Raw genomic sequence first — 20,791 nt, forward strand, 5'->3', positions numbered from 1 at the left:
AGCCTGCTTCGGATTCTGTGTGTCCCTCTCTCTCTGCCCCTCTCCTGCTCTCTCTCTCTCTTTCTCTCAAAAATGAACAAACGTTAAAAAAATTAAAATAAAAACATAAATAAATGCACATTAAAGTAAAAAAGGCCATTTCATTTCACCCAAAAGAGTACTGTGATGAGGGGCCAGGATTAAAGACCAAACGCATTTAATTGACCATGGTGCTGGAGATAGGATTTGTGCTGTACCACATGAATTTGCCAGACAAAAATGTGCTTGCAAGTGAAAGAAACCCATCACTGAAATAGATTAAGTACAGAGAGGGAGGCGTTAAGGGTCTTCTGCTGTGGTTACCCTCAGAACGGAAATCAAGGCTGCTGGGACTGACACAGAAACATAGACATCCTCTATTCTCTTTCAGCAGCCACACATTTTTTTTTTCTGGTGTCACCTTCATTTTGTTAAATTTCTCTAAGAGCAAGAGAGACTCGGCCACCGGCATCTCTGGATCAAGTTTCTAAAGTCTTCAGACTGCCCTGCAGCCCTCCGGATGCGTCCCTTCACTCTCCAGGCTGGAAGTCTCAGGGAACATTCTTAGTGGCTCAGCTCAGGCAGCATTGCCACTCATTGCGGCTCAGAGAGTGCGCTTCCTTTACTGGCGAAATCTGCAGGCCGTGGCTGCTTTGGCCGTTCTTCATCATCCCAGTGTTCTGCACAGCAGGTTGTGAACCCTTCATGAAGTAGGAGATGCCAGGAAACAGTAGAACAAAACAGAATGATGGAGAAGAGCAATCTCAGAATCCTTCCACAATGGCGTGCTGTTTCTGAAATCTTTCCTTGTAGTTACTGCTATGCATGTATATTTCCCAGTGTGACCTCGGTCATAATATAAAATGTATTTCTTTTTTTCACTAAAACAATATTTTTAATGTTTATTTTTGAAAGAGAGAAAGACACACAGAGTATGAGCCAGGGAGGGGCAGAGAGAGAGGGAGACACAGAATCCGAAGCAGGCTCCAGGCTCGGAGCTGTCAGCACAGGGCCCGATGTGGGCCTCGAACCCACGCACTGTGAGATCGTGACCTGAGCTGAAGTCGGACACTTAACCGACTGAGCCACCCAGGCGACCCTGAAATGTATTTCTTAACGTGTGTTGTAGTAAAAAGAATTGAAATGTGCATATTTGAATTTTATCAATGCTGTCATTCCCGGATTACATGCTTGTGTAACCCATTAACTCGTAGCGGTGAGGCACTTCCCCTTGTTTGGACTGTCTCCTAACCTTTGAGCACGATTGCTCATTTAACCCCTGTGCTCTTTGTTCGCCCCCTTCGATGGTGATCAGGTATACTTATTTCCACTCCTGGGCTTCAGCCTCAAGCCTTCTTTGTCCTAGTTCCTTCCCAGTATCATTTGTCTTTAATCCCCCCCATGCCCCATTTTTCCACAGCCCGATTCCAGTGGAATATTACATTTCTTTGACTAAGTGCTTGCTTGGGCTTCCTGACTTCATAAATGAGAGACAGCCAATATTCACCAAAAATGTCCTATTTATTTTATTCATCAAAAGTTTCTCATCCAACACAGTTTGCATGAACCGGAGGTGTATAAGGAGCATGCTTCCTTCATTGGATGTTATCATATCTCTTCAACACAGACTTTTTTCAGAACGTGGAACCATTTCATTTGCTGTAGATTTGTCTTTTCCTTAAACGTCTAAGAGGGTACGTGCTCGGAAGCCTGTCTTTGAGGCTGGTAGCTCATTGGTGAGCTGTTTTTTCCCCCCACGTATCTTAGCTCTCACTCATTTCCAACATTAATTTAAGCAATTTATGTGTTTCCAGAAATCCTTGTATCTCATCAGTATTTTTAAATAAGTTAACATAGGTTTTATATCATGTCTTTATAATTGTGAGACACTTCCAATTCTATAGGTTTAGACAAAGATGTTAATTTTTAATTTTGTGAACATTTAAGGAATTTTTGTAGCTCATGTACTGTGCAGACTTTTGTTTGTTTTGCGTTGTGTTTGGAGAGTTTTAATGATTTCATTTTTGTACAAGACTTGTGCATTTGGCCGCTTTCCTTTTTCATGTTTTGTGGGTTTTTTGCTCGTATGCAATACTAACGGATCAGGAAAACATTTGCGGGCCCCTGGGCAGCCCGTGGCTTAAGCGTCCAACTGGTGATCTCCGCTCAGGTCACCATCTCATGGTTTGTGAGATCCAGCCCCGCATCGGGCTCTGTGCGGACAGTGTGGATCCTATCCTGCTTGGGATTCTCTCCCCCCCCCACCTCATGCTCTGCCCCTCCTCCACGCCTGCACGCACTTTCTCAAAATAAACTTGAAAAAAGATATTTGCTTCAAGTGGGTAAACCTCTTGAAATCAGTTCCTAGTATTCTAGGATAGAAAGTTGCCTTGTCACCTTACAGACTGGAATATCGCTGCTAGGATTTTTACCATCAAAATGGTATCAGACATTTTGATAGAACACCCTGAGAAATATACCTCCTATCCCTTTTTACTGTTTTTCACAGATAGGCGTGAAATATTTGTGCCTTTTCTCTTTTGGCTAATTAGCAGGTCATGGTTACAGACTTCAGGATACGGAAGAATCCTAGAGCTCTTGGAATGGAAGGAAAGCCCTTGCTGTGGGCACTTGAGAAAATAGGCCTATAGATGCCTGTTGATTCGCTAGGTCCTTGGCTGACCTCCTGCAGTCACGCTGTTTGCTTCTAATCTTCGTGTAGTCTAACTCTACCCTCATTAAAACACAAACCCTCCAGGAAGATTCCACACCTTCAGTCTTTTTCACGGGAGTTGGGTGGTCACAACAGCCCGCATCTAAGTTGGCTCTGTTCCCCCACCCCTGGAAAATGGCACTTCTGCCCCCAGCAGCCCGCTAGGTAGCAGCTCTGAAGACTCTCAAGGGCAAGGTCCATCACCTCCATTGCCAAGTGTACTGCTCATTAAGGTGAACTGCTTCAGAGGCCGCGGTCACCATCGACTAGATCCGTTTTCGGAGTCCTGTATAAAAAGAGTTGTGGTCAATTAAATCCTTATTCGTTGCTGAATCAGCGGTCTCCAAGCCCAAGCGGTTTCTCAGAAACTGAACAGCTCTGAAAAGAGCCTTTGATTCAGTTGTGGCTTTGTTTTTCTCCATTCTCCGGAAGCGCAGGTCCCTTGCTGGATTTACTGCTTGTGAGACATTGCTTGCTCTGGACTTTGTGGCGGTGGCTCTCGGTCTTCTTGGGCAGCAGCACGGCCTGGATGTTGGGCAGGACGCGGCCCAGCAGCTTGTTGAGCTCCTCGTCGTTGCGGATGGCCAGCTGCAGGTGGCGCGGGATGATGCGCGTCTTCTTGTTGTCGCGGGCCGCGTTGCCCGCCAGCTCCAGGATCTCGGCCGTCAGGTACTCCAGCACGGCCGCCAGGTACACCGGCGCGCCGGCCCCGACCCGCTCGGCGTAGTTGCCCTTGCGGAGCAGGCGATGCACGCGCCCCACCGGGAACTGCAGCCCGGCCCGCGACGAGCGCGTCTTGGCCTTGGCGCGAGCCTTGCCGCCCTGCTTCCCGCGCCCAGACACGGCCAAAACGCAAACGGTTCTGACGGAAAAAATTTCCGTTAGGGCGGGTACAGGGCCTATTTATATTCTGACTTGGGTTGTGATTTGCTATCTGATTGGCTGATCGTCTGGGATCCAATCTGAGGACCTTCCTGGAATCACCTCATGTACCATCATCCAATCAGATGTTGGCTGCCCGATGCGTCGTTGAGCGCCGTGCCTATAAATACCACCCTTGCCGCCCTCCAGTCTATTAGTCTGATTGGAGCTGTTCAGTAGTTATGGCGGAGCTGATTTCCAAGGGCACGACCATTTCCAAGAAATGTTTCAAGAAAGCTGTAACCAAAACCCAGAAGAAGGAAGGAAAGCGCAGGCGATGCCGCAGGGAGAGCTATTCCGTTTATGTCTACAAGGTGCTGAAGCAGGTGCACCCCGACACCGGCATCTCGTCCAAGGCCATGAGCACCATGAACTCCTTCGTCGGTGACATCTTCGAGCGCATCGCGGGCGAGGCGTCGCGCCTGGCGCACTACAACAAGCACTCGACCATCACGTCCCGGGAGATCCAGACGGCCGTGCGCCTGCTGCTGCCCGGGGAGCTGGCCAAGCACGCCGTGTCCGAGGGCACCAAGGCCGTCACCAAGTACACCAGCGCCAAGTAGAACTCCTGCCACTAGGCAAGGTTTATAACCCAAAGGCTCTTTTAAGAGCCACCCACAATTCTGAAGGGACTGTATAAGCTTAGTTAATGTGAGTTGGTCTTCCATCTAGAGAAACTTCTGGTTTTGCCAGCAAATTGATTTCACTGCTTGCCAAGTTTACTTTGCTCACCGTAGAACATGCTTGAAGAAAATGCTTGAGAAATAACTTCTCACTAGAGTGGTTGCATGGACTGTCTTTTAGTTTTAAATATGTATTTATGTTATACGTATTTATAACGTATGTTATGTATTAAAATATGTAATCTATATAATCCTACATCTGCACTTTTCAGTGAGGCTTGAGATCTAGGTGAAGCAATTTGGAAAGGGGAGTCATTTGAACAGAAGTTGCAATAATCCTGTGTCCTTGGAGGAGAGGTCCTTCCGTGGGCCGTGAGGGCCATGGGAATATGGCTTGCCTTTCTCTAGGAGTCTTAGTTTTAAGTACCCTCTCAGATTACCGGGCAAGGAGCCTGGAGCTGTGGAAAAACTCAGGACAGTCTAGTACCCGAGCATTAGGTTATTACCTGTTTTGCTCCCACTTTACATTGGCTGGTGTGTGAAAAATGTCCTGTGGGTCAGGCTAGCTGTCCATTGACTGCTGACACTTGAGGACCAAAGCTCAGTTTGTTGATCTGACTTCACTGGAACATTTATTGCCATCCCTAAACTGGGCTGTTTGTTGAACAGATTGACAAGAGTGTGGAGATCTTGCTGCGACCCCTAATTCACATTTGTTACCCAGTAGTCAGGCTAACCACAATCAGCCTGGCAAACAGATAACGTGAGTTGAGTTGACTCTCTTTTGCATAACTTCTTACAAGTTATAATAGGATCATCTTTGTTTTGTGATTGGATCATTAAACTCGCATTTGTGCTATTACTGGACTCAAATACCGAGACGTCCCCAATCGGGTCCTATGGTATTTATCAAAATAGGATGCCCAGTATTCGAGTCATGTGACTTTGGGTACAAGATCATAATCATCTGGATGCTTCTTAGAGAGCCCACAAGCATTTAAAGAAAATCAGTGATGGGCCACCTGGGTGGTTCAGTCGGTTAAGCATCTGACTGTTGGTTTTAGCTCACGTCATGATCTCGCATTTCGCTGACAGTGTGGAGCCTGCTTGGGATTCTCTCTCTTTACCCCTCCCCAACTCTCACTCTTTCTCAATCACTAAAAAATCAATAAATCAATAAACTTAAAAAAGGATCAGTGATAAAGGCCATAGAAATGGACGTTAAAAAGAAGGGATCAAATTATTATAACTACTTCCCAGAGACCTGTGGTCTATCTGGAGCCCCCAGTTTGACTGTTAATTTCTATTTTTATTCCTCCCTTTTAAAAAATAGATTTAATGTTGGGGCGCCTGGGTGGCTCAGTCGGTTAAGCGGCCGACTTCGGCTCAGGTCATGATCTCACGGTCCGTGGGTTCGAGCCCCGCGTCGGGCTCTGTGCTGACAGCTCAGAGCCTGGAGCCTGTTTCAGGTTCTGTGTCTCCCTCTCTCTGACCCTCTCCCGTTCATGCTCTGTCTCTCTCTGTCTCAAAAATAAGTAAACGTTAAAAAAAAATTTTTTTTAAATAGATTTAATGCATATACATTTTTGCAGAGAAAAACCCAAACTTTAGCACCATTTGATTAAATATGTGTAGTAAAAATTCATAGGAGAAAAGTATCAACGTGCTTCTGTACATAGTGAGACAGCCGCTGAACGCCTTAGCTGGGGGTCCTTCAGGGAGCCAGCAGATGGGACATCTGTGCCACACTGTATAGGAAAGGGGCATCATCTCCAGTCGGGGTCAAGCTGCACTGATTATACCTTATGAAACAGCAGGTATCCACACAGCTCCCACATTCTTATCAACTCTGGAGTTGAAAGGTATCATTTTTCGGTCTGGTGCTTTCCTTTATCAGCATGTATTTAAGATTCATCCATTTTTGTTCTGTGGATTAATATCTTGTTACTTTTTATCAGTGAATAACTCTGCTGTATGGATATACCACAGTTTGTCTATCCATTTACCTATTGCAAGGGATTGGTTCCTTCCACGTTTTAGCCCTTGTAAGTAAAGTTGTTATAAATACTTGTGTGCAGGTTTGGGCCGCCCCGGGTGGCTCAGTCCGTTAAGCGTCTGAGTTTGACGCAGGTCGTGATCTCAGAGTCCGTGAGTTCGAGCCCCGAATCGGGCTCTGTGCTGACAGCTCGGAGCCTGCTTCAGATCCTCTGTCTCCCTCTCTCTACCCACCCCCCATCTGTCTGTCTGTCTGTCTGTCTCCTTCGAAAGTAAATAAATGTTAAATAAATAAAAGTAAATACTTGTGTGCAGGTTTGTGTGGACATAGTTTCAGACCGTTGGGAAAATGTCACCAGGAGCACAGTTGCTGGCTTGGATGTTTAGCTGTGTGAGGAACTCTTCGATTGTCTTCCATAGTGACTGTGCCTTTGAGCAGTCTCACAAGGGGTGAACGAGAATTCTTGTTCCATACCCTCGTCAGCATTTGGTAATGTCATGTGTTGGATTTTAGCCTCTCTAGTAGGTGTATAATATCTCGTTGTTTAATTTGTATTTCCCTAATGACAGTTATGTTGAGGGTCTTGTGATACGCTTGTCTGACATCTGTATATCTTTTTGGGGAGCTGTCTGTCCAAACCTTTTGCCTGTTCTTCAATTGGGTTTACTTTACTCTTGAGTTTCAGGCGTTTTGAAAAATATGTTCTGGATACAAGTCCTTTAGAAGATACATGATCTTCAAATATTTTCTCCATCTGTGGTCTGTCTTCTCATTCTCTTACCAGTGTCTTTAGCAGAGCCTATGTTGTTAATTTCAAAAATGTCCAGTAGAAATATAATGCAAGCCACAAATACTGGCCACATATGTCGCTTTAAACTTTCCAGTAGCCACATTCAAACAAAAAAGAAACAGGTGAAAGTAATTTTAGTCAAACATTTTGTTTAATATACCAAAAATATTATAATTTCAGTGACTCAGTCGGTTAAGCATCTGACTTTGGCTCAGGTCATGATCTTATGGTTCGCGAGTTTGAGTCCCACATCGGGTGACATCAAGCCCCGCTTTGGGTGAGCCCTGCTTCTCTCTCTCTCTCTCTCTCTCTCTCTCTCTCTCTCTCCCCGCTTCTCACTCACTTGCCCCCCATCTCAAAATAAGGGTATAATTTCAACATGTAATAAAGAGAAAAATTATAATTTGCATATTAAAAAATTAGGGTTTTGAAATCCCATGTGCATTTTGCTCTTACGGCATGTCTTAGTTCAGGCCTGCAACATTTCAAGCGCTCAATTACATGTGGCTAGTGGACACTAGACTAAACTCTCTCTCCAGGCAGCCTAAACCGTACCCCTCGCTCTAAACACCTATGGCAGACGCACACATCAGTCTCTGCGGTCCCGCGCTCTCCATGAATTCTAACCAGTAACTTCAGCTGCTTACTCCTCAGCATCACTTCTCTGCTATCACACAGCCACCTCTGAATTCTCCCCGCGAGGATTCGCAATGTCCCCTGACAGAGCGTTTTCAATCTCCGTGGTTCGTTGCACCCATGGGGCCGCCCCATTCACACGGTTGTTCAAGCCAGAAATGTGGTATTTTTCCTGGTTAGTTCCTTTGTTCAGCCTCTGCTTCAATCTATCTGCAAGCTACGTGCATTTTACTTCCTGTATGTTTCTGTCGTGTGATTACTTTCCACCCTCTCCACCGCCACCGTGTTTGTCCAGACCCCGTCATCTAGGGCACACATGGATTACTGTCCCTCCCTAGTCTCAGTGCTCTTAATCTTGTCTCCCCTAAAACCCACTCTCTGCTCAACTGACAAAGTAGTCTTAGAGGAGAAAACTTTTCGTTTTCACTAACCATTACCTGAAATGTAGCATTCCTTTCAATTATGAATACCGAAGAGCAGTCAGAGCAGTCAGATTAGCCATACTGGTGGCTTCGTTGACAAGGAAATCACAGCTGGAGTCCCAGCACTTAATCGCGGTTACAGATTTCTCAGGACATTGTTTATGCTCACGAGAACCTCAAAATGCTGTAATTGTTATTTTGCTATTTGAAGTGCGAATGAAGAAGCACAAATACCACTGTATCAAACATTTTAAAAATATTTTGAAAACTATTTCAATCTGGCACTATTTTTTTTGTTAAATATGTACTTAGGTATTTCTTCTAAGAAGATGTATATAGGATCAATTAGACTTCAAAGGAAATCCATAGTGCAATAAACTAAGAACCCCTGTTTAAGGGTTCCAGCAAACATCTTACACATAAAGGAGACAGATGACATAAAAATCAGATGGCAGAATTCCCCTCATACTCCACTTGGGATCAGATGACTGAATCTTCCTTAGTGTTAGACAGATTCCTTCCTCAAGGATGCCGATTCTCTGGTGACAGGATACTGGGGTTACTAAGGTACCCCATTCTGTTCGTGCACATGTGTCTGCCAGAAACATACATCTTTTTTTTAATGTTTATTTTATTTATTTTTAATCTTTGTTAATGTTTCTTTTTGAGAGAGAGAGAGCACAAGCAGGGGAGGGGCAGAGAGAGAGGGAGACACAGAATGGGAAGCAGGCTCCAGGCTCTGAGCCATCAGCACAGAGCCCGATGCGGGGCTCAAACTCATGAACCGTGAGGTCATGACCTGAGCCGAAGTCAGACGCTTAACCGACTGAGCCACCCAGGAGCTCCTGTCTTATTTATTTTTGAGAGAGAGGGGTAGAGAGCAAGCGGGGGAGGGGCAGAGAGAGAGGGAGACAGAATCCCAAGCAGGCTCTGTGCTGCCAGCACAGAACCCAGTGCAGGGCTTGAACCCCAAACCATGAGATCGCGACCTGAGCCGAAACCAAGAATCGGACGCTTAACTGACTGAGCCACCCACGCGCTCCAGAAGCACACGTCCTCATCATCATCATCGTCGTTTTTATCAATGAAACAGAATTTCTCCCATTACTTGTGCCGTTCGGCCCCGAACGTGATTGGAGACGAAGAGCTGAAGAACATCGGGGGTCAGATGAGAGCTAACCTTTCCTGGAGGGCGAGTCCGAATCAGGAAACTCCGTTTGTCGGTTTCCCCAGGGCAGCTGCAACAAGTTACCACAAACCGGGTGGCTTAAAACAACAAATCTGTTCTTTCACTGTTTTGAAAGCCAGAAGTCCAAAATCAGACGGCCGGCAGGGCTGGCTCTCTGTGGAGGCTCTGAGGGAGGATGTGTCCCATGTCTCTCCCCGGGCTGCTGGTGGCGGCCGGCAATCTTGGGTGTCCTTGGCTTGCAGCCGCCTCGCTCCGGTCTCTGGCCGCCTCAGGTTTCCCGTGGGCCCCCGTCCTGCATCTCTGTGTCTGTGAGGTCCCTCGCCTGTCTCTTATTAGGATACCTTAAATCCAGGATGATCTCCTCTCGTGATTCTTTTAATTACATCTTAAATATAGCCCATTTACAAACAAGGTACCGGGGATCGGGACCGGGACACGTCCTTTTACGGGACGCAGCTGAACCCCCCATCACACATCACAAATTAACAAGCCGCCCCAAAGGTTTGGCTTAACGTGGGTTCGCTCAAAATTTGCATCACGCTACCTGGGCTGACGTGACTGATTGATGACTGGGCAAATGACTCTCTTTTGTCTAGGGGAGTGGGCAGGCATCGGGTCTCAGAACCTCTGGAACTGGCTCTTGGTGCCAGCGGGCCTGGTGACCTTGAGCGTGTTGACCTTGAGCGTGGACCCGGACTGGCCCGTCTGCCTACGTGACGATGTCGCTGATCCGGCCATCCCTGGGCAGGGGGACAGGTGCAGGGACACGTTCTTGTCGATGTAGGCAGGCTCGGTGGCTCTCCGGGACATCTGGAAGCCCAGACTGATGTCCTTATGGAGCTTCTCCTGGCCAGTTTCTCCAAGCGGGACCTTGTTATTTTGAAAGATGGCCAGCAGCTTTGAGTAGGCATGCTCAGCCTGGGTGTGTACTGTCTTCCAGATCACCTGAGAAAAAGCTGGACTGAAGTATTTTTAGGGGTGCCCACGTGGCTGTCGGTTGAGCTAAGCATCTGGCTTAAATTGGGCTCAGGTCGTGATCTCACAATTCATGAGATCCAGCCCTGCGTCAGTCGGGCTCTGTACCGACAGCGTGGAGCCTGCTTGGGATTCTCTCTCCCTCGCTCTCTCTGCCCCTCCTCTGCGCACTCTCTCTCTCAAAATAAATAAACTTTTTTTAAAAAGCTGGACTAAAGTAGTTCAGACTAAATTATAGACCATGCAAAGCCTTCTATGGGCATTTATATCTCCCTCACTCACGACTGACTGAGAACGTGCATGTTCTGTCTACCTCGCTGTACTAGAAGGGAAACACAGAGTAAGGTTCTGTCTGGTTCTCTGACACACACACCTTCATTCACTGAGCAAATGTTTGCAGAATAGAGAAAAGGGAAACAATTTTAAAACCCTTTCGGAAAACTAAGGAATAATAATAAAATGCAGCCACTTGGCCTGACTGGCCCTCCGCTAGAGGGAGAGCGGTGGTGCCTGCTGGGGCAGCGGTGAGGACGTGAGCTGGTCTGGCTCACGCTGGCCCCGCTCCCTGGGAGGCTTTCCCTGGCCCCGCATACCTTCAAGGTCCCGTCTGAGAAAAGGCTGGCAAGTTTCTCCTTTTTTTTTATTATTATTTATTTTGCAAGAGAGAGAGGGAGCACAAGTGGAGGAGGAACAGAGAGGGAAAGAGAGAATCACAAGCAGGCCCCATGCTTTTAGCACAGAGCCCAATGTGGGGCTCGAACTCACGAACTGTGAGATCACGACCTGATCTGAAATCAAGAGTCAGAGGCTTCACTGACGGAGCCGCCCCGGTGCCCTGGAAGTTTCTCCTTTGAGAGTGGCACCAACGGAGGTTTTTCTCCTGTTCAGGCTGGGAGGCATTATGATGGCTTTAGGGTAAGGACAGCATCCGGGCTTCTCCGGGGACCGAGGTGCTCTGTCCTTTTCCCAGGCCTCCCCTTATGGGCACTCATTGTGCTCTCTGCTCTGTAACCAACCAGCACTACAGCCTAGAATTAGAGAGAGACAGGGAGTTCTCCCCCCCTTCCAGGGCAGATCCCGACAGGGAATCCTTTCAGGCCACAGCTGGAGGTGCAGGGGGAGGTGGGTAGGGGTAGGGGGGGACACGTCAGGGATCCTCTTGCCCCGGGTCCCACACCAAACCCTCCTGTATCGAAGGCAGAGCCCGGCTCAGTGGCGGCCCCATCCTCAGAAAATTCTGTCTTGCCAATCTGTTACTCAGGGATTGAGATGACATCAACAGGCAGACAGCACCTTTCTTAAAACACACGTTTTAAAATCCATTTTGAAACAACAAAAACCCATTTTTTTTTCTGCTTTCACATGGATTGTCTTAGACTAAAGCTTTCCTCTTATCTGTCTGAAATGGCTGGTCTTCAGAGGTCACAAACCCATTCCAGCCTCCTCTGTGCCACTGAGTTCCCTAAATCAGGGTTCTTGGCCTGCTTTTGGTCTGCAAGTCTGATCTAAGGAGAGACCATTTGGCCAGCTGCTTTGCTTTGCTAATAACAATAGTTTGCAAGTTCCTGGTGGAGAATGAAGAAATGACGTGTATGTCTCAGCCACTCTCACATGTTAATGAAAATTCAGAATATTTCCAGCACCTGTGGGAATAAGGTAAGCCATAGCTCAGAGGAAAAAAAGATAGTTTCAATGCTTGTATTAATAAAAAGCATAAATACAGGCAGTTCTTCAGGTGGTATGAAATCTTAAAAATGACAACGCAAGGCGATCTTAAGAAATGGGGAAAATCATGATTTTTCCATAATATTTGAACATTTTTATCTAGACATTTAAAAACTCCCTTAACTCTCTATTATAATTATGGAAGGAAGTGAAAAAAATATTTAGGAAGTTGTAATTTAAAATATTAAGGAACACCTGGTTTCCTTGGAAACTCTTGGTTTCGGTTCAGGTCATGATCTCTCAACTCGGGAGATCGAGGCCCGCATCGGGCTCTGCGACAGCACAGAGCTTGCTTGGGATGCTCTGTCTCCCTCTGTCGCTGCCCTTCCCCCATTCATACTCTCTCTGTCTCAAAGATAAACATTAAAAAAAAAAGAATATTTTAAAAAATAAAATACAATATGAAAACAATGAGAAAGTGTCATTTCTTTTTTAAAAACTTACTGAAAGAAGTTGAACAGTGGTCGCCGCTTTCTGGTCCTGTAACTTAGGATACAGAGTGAGCGTCTTTTCTGTGCCTTGCTGAATCGTCATGTCTCTTTCTAAATCCGGATCAGCTTCCAACATGTTATTCTTTGTATTTTCAATGTTGTGAAATCCCTTTGAGAATCCCTGTCGTACGAAGTGTTTTGCCAGTCACTTTCTCTGGAACGGCTTCATCCTTTTCGACACAAACACTTTCTAATTTAGGTCCTCAAGTTCGCTGTCCCCGAGTTCCTCTGCTAGTCTCCATTGTGAGGGCGCCAGCCGCCCTACTGCTGGCTCTTTCTTCTAGAATGCCATTTATATTCCACTCAAATTTCACTGGTAGGGTTATTACTTTCCATTTTTTTGTTATACTTTCATCTTGGTGGCTAACTCTCTTTTGATTATCATTTTTTGTCGGGCACAATGATCACTGGGAGACAAAGCGGCAACTAAAAATACATGCTTTCTATTTGTACACAGACAGGGTAACATGTGCACTGTCCAGGGACAACACATTTTACAATAAGTGACAGGATAAGTCACATGATAGATCACGATGCACATCTGTTATTTGTACAGTGACTTGTGAACTGAAGATCCAGCAATGAAGTTTGTCATTTAGACAGTGACTCACTAATGAAATGTGAACTGTGTTGTCGGGCAGTTGGTGGTGTTTAACTGAACTGTGGAAACTGATCGCTTCTCGGCCTTTTGGCTAAGATCAAGTTGCGAACTGTGGAAACTGAAATTCATTTCTATCAAGACCACGCACTGTGAGAAGTGTCTTTGTGAAGGAAGCACTCCCCTAAAGAAGCTGGGAGAAATCACAATAAAAGGAATCCGTGGAAGGCGAAGTGGTAAATGATGGAAAGCCTAGAAGAAAATAATTGGGAAAAAGAAAAATGGAACTGGTTTTAAATTTTTCATTACAGTAAAATTATAATAAATGCAAAAGGTAAAGAAATCACAAATACGGATACCTGGGTCACTCAGTCGGCTAAGCATCTGACTCTCGATTGTGGCTCAGGTCATGATCTCACAGTTCATGGATTCAAGGTCCACTCCGGGCTCTGCTCTGACAGTGCGGAGCCTGCTTGGGATTCCCTCTCTTTCCCTCTTTCTCTGCCCCTCCCCCACTCAGTCTCCCTCCCTCTCTCTCTCAAAATAAATGAACTTAAAAAAAACAAAAGGGACAATGAAGTTCTCAGGGAAGGTGTTTCTTACTCTCAGAGACCCAGTAAAATAGAGTGTCTCTTCTAGCCTTTACTTCGTCCCATCTGCACGAACACTTGGACCCGGAACCAGCATGAGGATTGAGTCAGGGTGTAAACAGCTGAGGTGATCAGGGCGACGGAGCCAGCGCTCTGATCATCCCACTCCTGAAATTTCTGTGCCTTTGGGCATTGTGATCAGCGACATCATTACGTCAACTTGTTCATTGGGTGCTTCCTGTTATTTGCTGCCAAAACATAATCTGAGGTGAAAGCTGAGTCAGGTTTGGTCTGAAAAGAGCTGCTTTTATTAACATTCTTACTTTCCTTTTGCCCACATAATCCTGAGGGACTTTGGGTAAGTCAGGGTAGCCTGTAGAGTGGTCACACAGTTGACAGGGGATGTGGGAGCTATGTGCTGTCTGCTGTTACCCAGTCTTACTGGGGCGACTGGGATCCCTGATGAGACACACTGTTGCTCCTCACTTCGTGGGCACAGATGTTCCAGGTCTGTTCCTGGAGGACCCCCCACTAAGGCATGCAAGGGTCTCTACCGAGGCAGTTTCACTGTGCACATAGGTGTGGGACGCTTTATTTTATAGGATTTTCTAGGATTTTCCTGCGTGCTGATTTTTTTGTCAAGCGGTACTAAAGTTTATCTCATGCAAAGAAATATATACCTACATGTTATTTATATATTTAAAAACATTAATTTAAATCATAAAAATGATAGAAGTTGAGGATTTGAGCCAGACCACAGGTTTACTGGAAGTCATTTGGTCCCTTCTTCTTCAGGTTGTTAAATTCAACTTTAATACTTGGCCTTCTCTGAGAGAGGCCAGAGGAGCCAGGACACAAACACCATTTAATGATAAACCCTACAACAGAACAAGTGATAACGTGTAGAAAAACAAGGTCAAAATGGAAGCGATTCAGTTAAGTTAGTTTCCCAGTCGGTTGTGTAGTATCTAACTGCTCAATCGAGGTGGAGTGCACACCCCTAATTCAGAGAAGATTAGCGGCTCTGAAAAGAGCCTTTGGGGTTGAGTAAGAGGGCGCTTACTTGGCGAGTCTATTTGGAGCTGGTGTACTTGGTGACGGCCTTGGTGCCCTCGGACACGGCGTGCTTGGCCAGCTCCCCGGGCAGCAGCAGGCGCACGGCCGTCTGGATCTCCCGGGACGTGATGGTGGAGCGCTTGTTGTAATGCGCCAGGCGCGACGCCTCGCCCGCGATGCGCTCGAAGATATCAGTGACGAAGGAATTCATGATGCTCATGGCCTTGGACGAGATGCCGGTGTCGGGGTGCACCTGTTTCAACACCTTGTAGATGTAAATGGAATAGCTCTCCTTGCGGCATCGCTTGCGCTTCTTGCCTTCCTTTTTCTGGGTTTTTGTTACAGCTTTCTTGAAGCCTTTCTTGGAAATGGTTGTGCCCTTGGAAGTCAGTTCCGGCATGGCGGGTGTACAGCTCTCAAGCGCTACAGCTCTACAGTTATGGCTCTAACGGCTCCAAACCCATGTCAAGCAAACCAACCGATTTCGGGCTGGGCCGACTGGTATTTATAGGCACAGTGCTGACATGACGTACAGAGCAGACACCATCTGATTGGATATCGGGTGGTGGCGTGAATGTAAATGAGGTGATTCTGGCAAGGCTTCCGATTGGATAGATGACCATCAGCCAATCAGATAGCAAATCACAACCTCCCGGCAGGCTATAAATAGGCTCAGTAGCGGTCTCTTCAGCAACAGCTTTTCTGCTATTCCTCGAACTAGCTATGTCTGGGCGAGGGAAGCAGGGCGGCAAGGCTCGCGCCAAGGCCAAGTCCAGGTCTTTTAAGGCCGGGCTGCAGTTCCCGGTGGGGCGCGTGCACCGCCTGCTCCGCAAGGGCAACTACGCCGAGCGGGTCGGGGCCGGCGCGCCGGTGTACCTGGCGGCCGTGCTGGAGTACCTGACGGCCGAGATCCTGGAGCTGGCGGGCAACGCGGCCCGCGACAACAAGAAGACGCGCATCATCCCGCGCCACCTGCAGCTGGCCATCCGCAACGACGAGGAGCTCAACAAGCTGCTGGGCCGCGTCACCATCGCGCAGGGCGGCGTCCTGCCCAACATCCAGGCCGTGCTGCTGCCCAAGAAGACCGAGAGCCACCGCCACAAAGTCCAGAACAAATAATTTCCAAGCCGTGAGCCCTGGCGAGTGTGACCTGAACCGTTTGCAGAAAAAAACCAAAGGCTCTTTTCAGAGCCACTCAGATGGTCGATGAAGGCTGTGCATGAAATAGAGAAGGTTAGAACTGCGCTTCTCCAGGAATAGGCGGCCGTGTACCTATATCCATATACGGTGAGTCTTAGTAAGGTTATGGCTTTTGAGACCTGTCTTTCGGTTCTGTGAACCGGTTCTTTGAAAGTTTTAGCAGAAGCTTTCCCAGGAAGCTGACCTGAGTTAAGAGTCCCCACATCTTGGAGTCCGTGGGAGGAGGGGCCGACTCCCAATTAGTTAAGCATTATAACCACCACTAGGTTTCTGTGTTCATGTAAACAGGCGGGTTTCATGCTAATACCACAGTGAGTTAAGGACTCTTAAGTGGTTGGGGAAGAACAAACAGGAGGTGTAAGCTTGCAGCTCCCACGTGGCAGCCCAGCAGCACGTCGTTAATATTGTCCAGTATCCTGAAATCTTTATATTGGAGCAAAAGTTATGTTAACCTTCAAATTTGCCTTCATTTGAGCATTTGATATCAGCGGCTTCACACATGCCTACTAAAAAGCCCTAGAGGGGCACCTGGGCGGCTCAGTCCACTATGAGTCTGGCTCTTCCTTTGGGCTTAGATCACGATCTCCCATGATCAAGCCCCGCCTTGGGCTCTGTGGGGACAGCTTGGTGCCTGCTGGGGATTCTCTTTCCCTCTGCCCCTCCCCTGCTTGCATGCACACGTTCCTGTTCTCTCTCAAATATTAAAAAAAACAAAACATTTTAGGGGCACCTGTGTGACTCAGGCAGTTGACCATCTGACTTCGGCTCAGGTCGTGATTTCGAGGTTCATTAGTTCGAGTCTCACATCAGGCTCACTGCTGTCAGCCTGTCAGTGCAGAGCTGGCTTGGGATCCTCTGTCCGCGCCTCTCTGCCCCTCCCCTGCTTGCACTCTCTCAAAAGTAAACATTAAAAAACAAACAAACAAAAAAACAACCTAAAATCATTCCTTAAAATGTAGAACAGCGTAGATCTTGAAACAAAGCTTTGGTGTACCCTGGGTGATGGAGAGATGACTGTCAGTCTCATAAGAAGAAAATGTGACAAGGTCTATCAACTTTGAAATTACTAAAAATTTTTCATCAAGCTCTTCAAAATTTAACTACAAAAACAAAATTTTGGTTGATTTGTGAACACTAACAGAAATTGGAAAGCAAATGAACGTTTAGTTAGACTCAAATGCAAAGTTACAAAATACAAGTTACAAAATATTGAGTAGTCTGCCTTATCTAAAAGAAAAAAGTTTTCATTGGTTTTCTTAAAAATAAAAAGCCATTTCTAGACACTTAAGATCAACACATAAGATATGTATAGAAGCAGTTATGAAGGAAGGTATAAACTCTAAGAAGTTGAAAAATGAGAATAAAGTACATAATATATTGATTAGGGAAAATCAGATTATGAAAGAATCCTGTCGAATTTGTGTACAAAAGTATCGATACGTGCAATTGGGGAGGGTACAAAGATTTTAAAGACTGAAAAATCGCACAGGTACATTGAACAAAATGAGATGATGTTTAGAACATAGCAGTTAGGGGGAGTTAAGATAGCATAGTAGTAAGGGGACCCTGAGCTTGTTCTGTCCCTGGAGCACAGCTAGATCAACATCAAACCATTTTGAACACCTAGAGGATTGATCTGGGCGTTAACACTACAATCTGCAGAATCTGAACGAGAGCTAGAGAGGCAGGTACGCAGTGCAGAGAGGTGAACTGGGGGAAAGAAAAGCCAAGGTGCCGTGGAGGGCAGGGAGCCTTTTTCGCAGAGACCAGACAGAGCGAAAAAGGAGGGCAAGGGAGAGGGCAGGGGAGAGGGCAGTGCATCAGGATCTTGAAAGAAAACCACTCCCCCCAAAGTAGCTGGAGAGAAAAAAGAGTGAAAATACTCGCAGGGACTGCACAAGAGATCTGTTCCCCCAAACCACCGGTGGGAAAAGGAGAGGGTTTCAATACCGCCAGCTTTTTATGATCAGTGGAGCACAGTATCTGAAGTCTCGGGGCTCAGTGGCCGGTGGCAGTCTGGCGAGGAATCCCCGGGAGCAGGCAGCACGGTGTGAGGGAGAGGCCTGTTGGGAGAGGTGTTGGGTGGGGGCTGGGCTATGTGGGCGATGGGCATTGAAGGCACCTGTTAGGATGAGCACTGGGTGTTATATGAAAGTGATGAATCACTAAATTCTGTTCCTGAAACCAATGCTGCACTATACGTTAACTAACTTGAATTCCAATTTTAAAAAATACCAAAAAAAAAAAAAAAAACACCATAGCAATTACTTTTTTTTAATGTGAGATTATAAAATCGGGGAAGAATAATGGTATAAATAAATGATTGTCTAAATGAGGGGTATGTGAAAAAATCTCCTAAACAGAAAAATACTTAATAACTTCTATAGATGTCAAACGGAGCTTAATTCCCCAGCCTTCTGGAAGTGCAGAGTATGGAAAGGCAGGAAAGAAAGGAAGTGACTTCACAGTGGAGAAATCTGGCAGACGCTTCCTGAGCCAGATGATCAATGTCCACATCATCAGTGATTAGCCATGTCAATAGCATGCGCCTTTAATATGTTAAAAGAAGTGAATTTCACTTCTTTGGTCTTCCTCCCGACAATCCCATAATCCCAATCTAACCGTGAGGAAAATATCAGACAGATCCAAGTTCAGGAACATTCCCCAAAATATCTGACTATGAATCCTCAAAATTATTAAAGTCATCAAAACCAAGAGAATTCCAACAAACTGTCACAGCCCAGAGGTGGCTAAGGAGACATTACCACTAATGTCATATGTTTGGGGTCGGATTTTGGAACAGGAGAAAAAAAAACAATAGGTAAAACCTGTTGAAATCCAAACAAGGTTTAGAGTTCAATTCGCTGCGATGTACCAGTGTTAGTTCCTTACTTGTGACAAGGGCATAAATATGGACGCTAGGAGAAACTGGGAGAGGCGTGTACGGGAACTCTTGTCTTTACAACTTTTCTGTAAATCTAAAATGATTCCCAAGTTAGAAAGCTTATTGAAAAGAACAAAACAAAATAAACTCAAAGTTACTAAAACACCAGGGAAGAGCTCTAAATCCAAAAACCAACAGATGAAATATAGCCCTTCACGTGATATTATACCTGGCTCTGAACAGAGTCTCTGGTTTGGGATGCTAATGTCCTCCTAAAAAACTCACTTGTCTCACTTGTAGCTGGCGTACTTGGTGACAGGACGCACAGTGTGCTTGGCCAGCTCCCCAGGCATCAGCAGGCAGTAGCCTCTGGGGGTGCCTGTAGACGATTGTCAAGAGCCCATGGTAACAGCCAGGGCTCACCAGTGCTGTGCTCTAAAGTCACTAACAAACAAGTTCTTCATTCACAGGGCTTCCATAGAGGTGCCAGTGTTGGGTGAAGCTGCTTGACCATCTACCTTGTAGACCTTAAGTGTAATAGGGCTGTCTGGAACAGCTTCTGGTATTTCCTGCCTTTTCTTTTGGTGTTGATGGTGGTTTCTTGGGCCCTTTCTTGGATATGATAGAAGAGAAAGATTCAGAGCTAGAAGATGCAGCCTCCCACTACTTGAGGAATAGAGAGTAGCAGGTTGTGAAGCCCTGGGGCTTATTAAAATGCCACGTATTCCAATGAGGTGTCTGGTAAACCCAACTTCTGATTGGAGTAAAAGCAAGAGGCAAATGCATGTAAATGAGATACTTCAGGTCAACTCTGATTGGATGGTACTCAGTCGCATCAACCGCTCAGAATGCAGAAGACTGTCACGTGGGGCCTGGATCAAGAGCACTCTGAAGAGGGCCCCGATGCATCTGTTGGGTCTTGCAGATTTCAGCCTCAGCTTCCTGGAGAGAGACCAGCTTCCTCCCCGAGGTCCACATTCCCAGAGGAATGGGTCGGGCCCACTTTGAGTCACAGGTCCACTCACTGTTCATCAACGTTAGAGAGGGAGAATGATCTTGGAAAAACAGTGCATCCTGAGTGGACACCTCAGGAGGTCTGTCTGTACTTTCCAGTTTTTTCTGACGTGGTGTCATAACTGCTCTGATGGCCGTGTGGTCAGAAGTATAGTTGCCGTCTCCGTCACCTGAGCAAGTGAAGGTAATACTTTGCTGTTAGAATTATTAGCCTGGACAAATTTCTGTTTTTAGATAGTGAGGCGAGGCATCATTTCTTGTCGGGTGGCTTTTTTCTGCCTCCTTCCAGAGTTGAGAACAAAATTCTAAGGGTTCTCCTGTTGTTTCTGCCAGAGTGACTGACCGGTACCTTCTGGAGTCACAGACACAGCTAATGCCAGTGGTAACCCTGCTTGGGAGCTGCCACGGCTTTAGTAAGCTTCAGTAGCATTCACTAGCTTCACTGGGGACAGAGGCACTGTGCCAGGTGGGGACAACAAGTCCTCCCAAACCCCCAAATCCCTACGAAAGTTTGCCCCGCTTTTACCTTCTTAGGTGTTGGATAGGTTTGCACCTTATCAGTCACAGCTCCTGGGACACTGTGCTTCCCGATGTGCTTACCTTACCATGTGACTCCCGGAAACTTCACAGCGATGCCTGGGCCTTGAATTTTCTGTGAGTTCACCGCCCATCCTTTCCCCTACAGATGCTCCAACAAAGCCTGCGGGGTGTCCTGCAGTAGAATAAGTCTTCATGTGTGTCTTCAATGCAATGGGCCTGTCTTATGGATGTGGGGAAAGAGAACAGAGAGTAGGTTTGGGCTACTGTCCCATGACTTACGGTGGGGCTGTGCAGGTAGCCTTGGGGAAGCACTTGAAAGGTCCATGTTGCCCCTCCCACATGAAGGGGGACTTCAGCTGGTGACTCAGTGCCCACGGATATCCTGAAAAAGACATTTGCTCAGTCCAGCT

The 20,791-nt window shown here is 46.5% G+C and overlaps 4 protein-coding genes and 1 long non-coding RNA gene across 5 annotated transcripts; 2 read left to right on the forward strand and 3 right to left on the reverse strand.

Annotated features, from left to right (window-relative positions):
• Positions 1-1,130: 1,130 nt before the first annotated feature.
• Positions 1,131-3,720, reverse strand: LOC132666558 (histone H2A type 1-H-like). The gene is made up of 2 exons (XM_060614566.3): positions 3,716-3,720; positions 1,131-3,593 (listed from the first exon to the last, which is right to left on the reverse strand). The coding sequence occupies exons 1-2, from the start codon at positions 3,718-3,720 to the stop codon at positions 3,128-3,130; spliced, it is 471 nt and encodes a 156-aa protein (XP_060470549.3). The 3' UTR covers positions 1,131-3,127.
• Positions 3,674-4,460, forward strand: LOC132666632 (histone H2B type 1-A-like). Its single transcript, XM_060614648.3, has one exon. The coding sequence runs from the start codon at positions 3,835-3,837 to the stop codon at positions 4,213-4,215; it is 381 nt and encodes a 126-aa protein (XP_060470631.1). The 5' UTR covers positions 3,674-3,834; the 3' UTR covers positions 4,216-4,460.
• A 7,114-nt stretch (positions 4,461-11,574) lies between these two features.
• LOC132666636 (uncharacterized) lies at positions 11,575-13,355 on the reverse strand. The gene is made up of 2 exons (XR_009604751.3): positions 12,453-13,355; positions 11,575-11,926 (listed from the first exon to the last, which is right to left on the reverse strand). It is a non-coding gene; the product is annotated as an uncharacterized LOC132666636 (long non-coding RNA).
• Positions 13,356-14,491: 1,136 nt separating this feature from the next.
• LOC132666631 (histone H2B type 1-A) lies at positions 14,492-15,216 on the reverse strand. The gene has a single exon (XM_060614647.3). The coding sequence runs from the start codon at positions 15,141-15,143 to the stop codon at positions 14,760-14,762; it is 384 nt and encodes a 127-aa protein (XP_060470630.1). The 5' UTR covers positions 15,144-15,216; the 3' UTR covers positions 14,492-14,759.
• A 244-nt stretch (positions 15,217-15,460) lies between these two features.
• LOC132666630 (histone H2A type 2-C-like) lies at positions 15,461-15,941 on the forward strand. The gene has a single exon (XM_078446425.1). It carries the CDS (start codon positions 15,467-15,469, stop codon positions 15,860-15,862), a length of 396 nt encoding a protein of 131 aa, XP_078302551.1. The 5' UTR covers positions 15,461-15,466; the 3' UTR covers positions 15,863-15,941.
• The last annotated feature ends 4,850 nt before the right edge of the window (positions 15,942-20,791 follow it).

Source organism: Panthera onca, chromosome B2 (genome assembly GCF_046562875.1).
Source record: "Panthera onca isolate mPanOnc1 chromosome B2, mPanOnc1 haplotype 2, whole genome shotgun sequence".
In the NCBI taxonomy this organism is placed as follows: Eukaryota; Metazoa; Chordata; class Mammalia; order Carnivora; family Felidae; genus Panthera; species Panthera onca.

Excerpts from the sequence above, each read along its gene's own strand:
- LOC132666632 (XM_060614648.3), top strand. The coding sequence starts at position 3,835 with ATGGCGGAGCTGATTTCCAAGGGCACGACCATTTCCAAGAAATGTTTC.
- LOC132666631 (XM_060614647.3), bottom strand. The coding sequence starts at position 15,143 with ATGCCGGAACTGACTTCCAAGGGCACAACCATTTCCAAGAAAGGCTTC.
- LOC132666630 (XM_078446425.1), top strand. The coding sequence starts at position 15,467 with ATGTCTGGGCGAGGGAAGCAGGGCGGCAAGGCTCGCGCCAAGGCCAAG.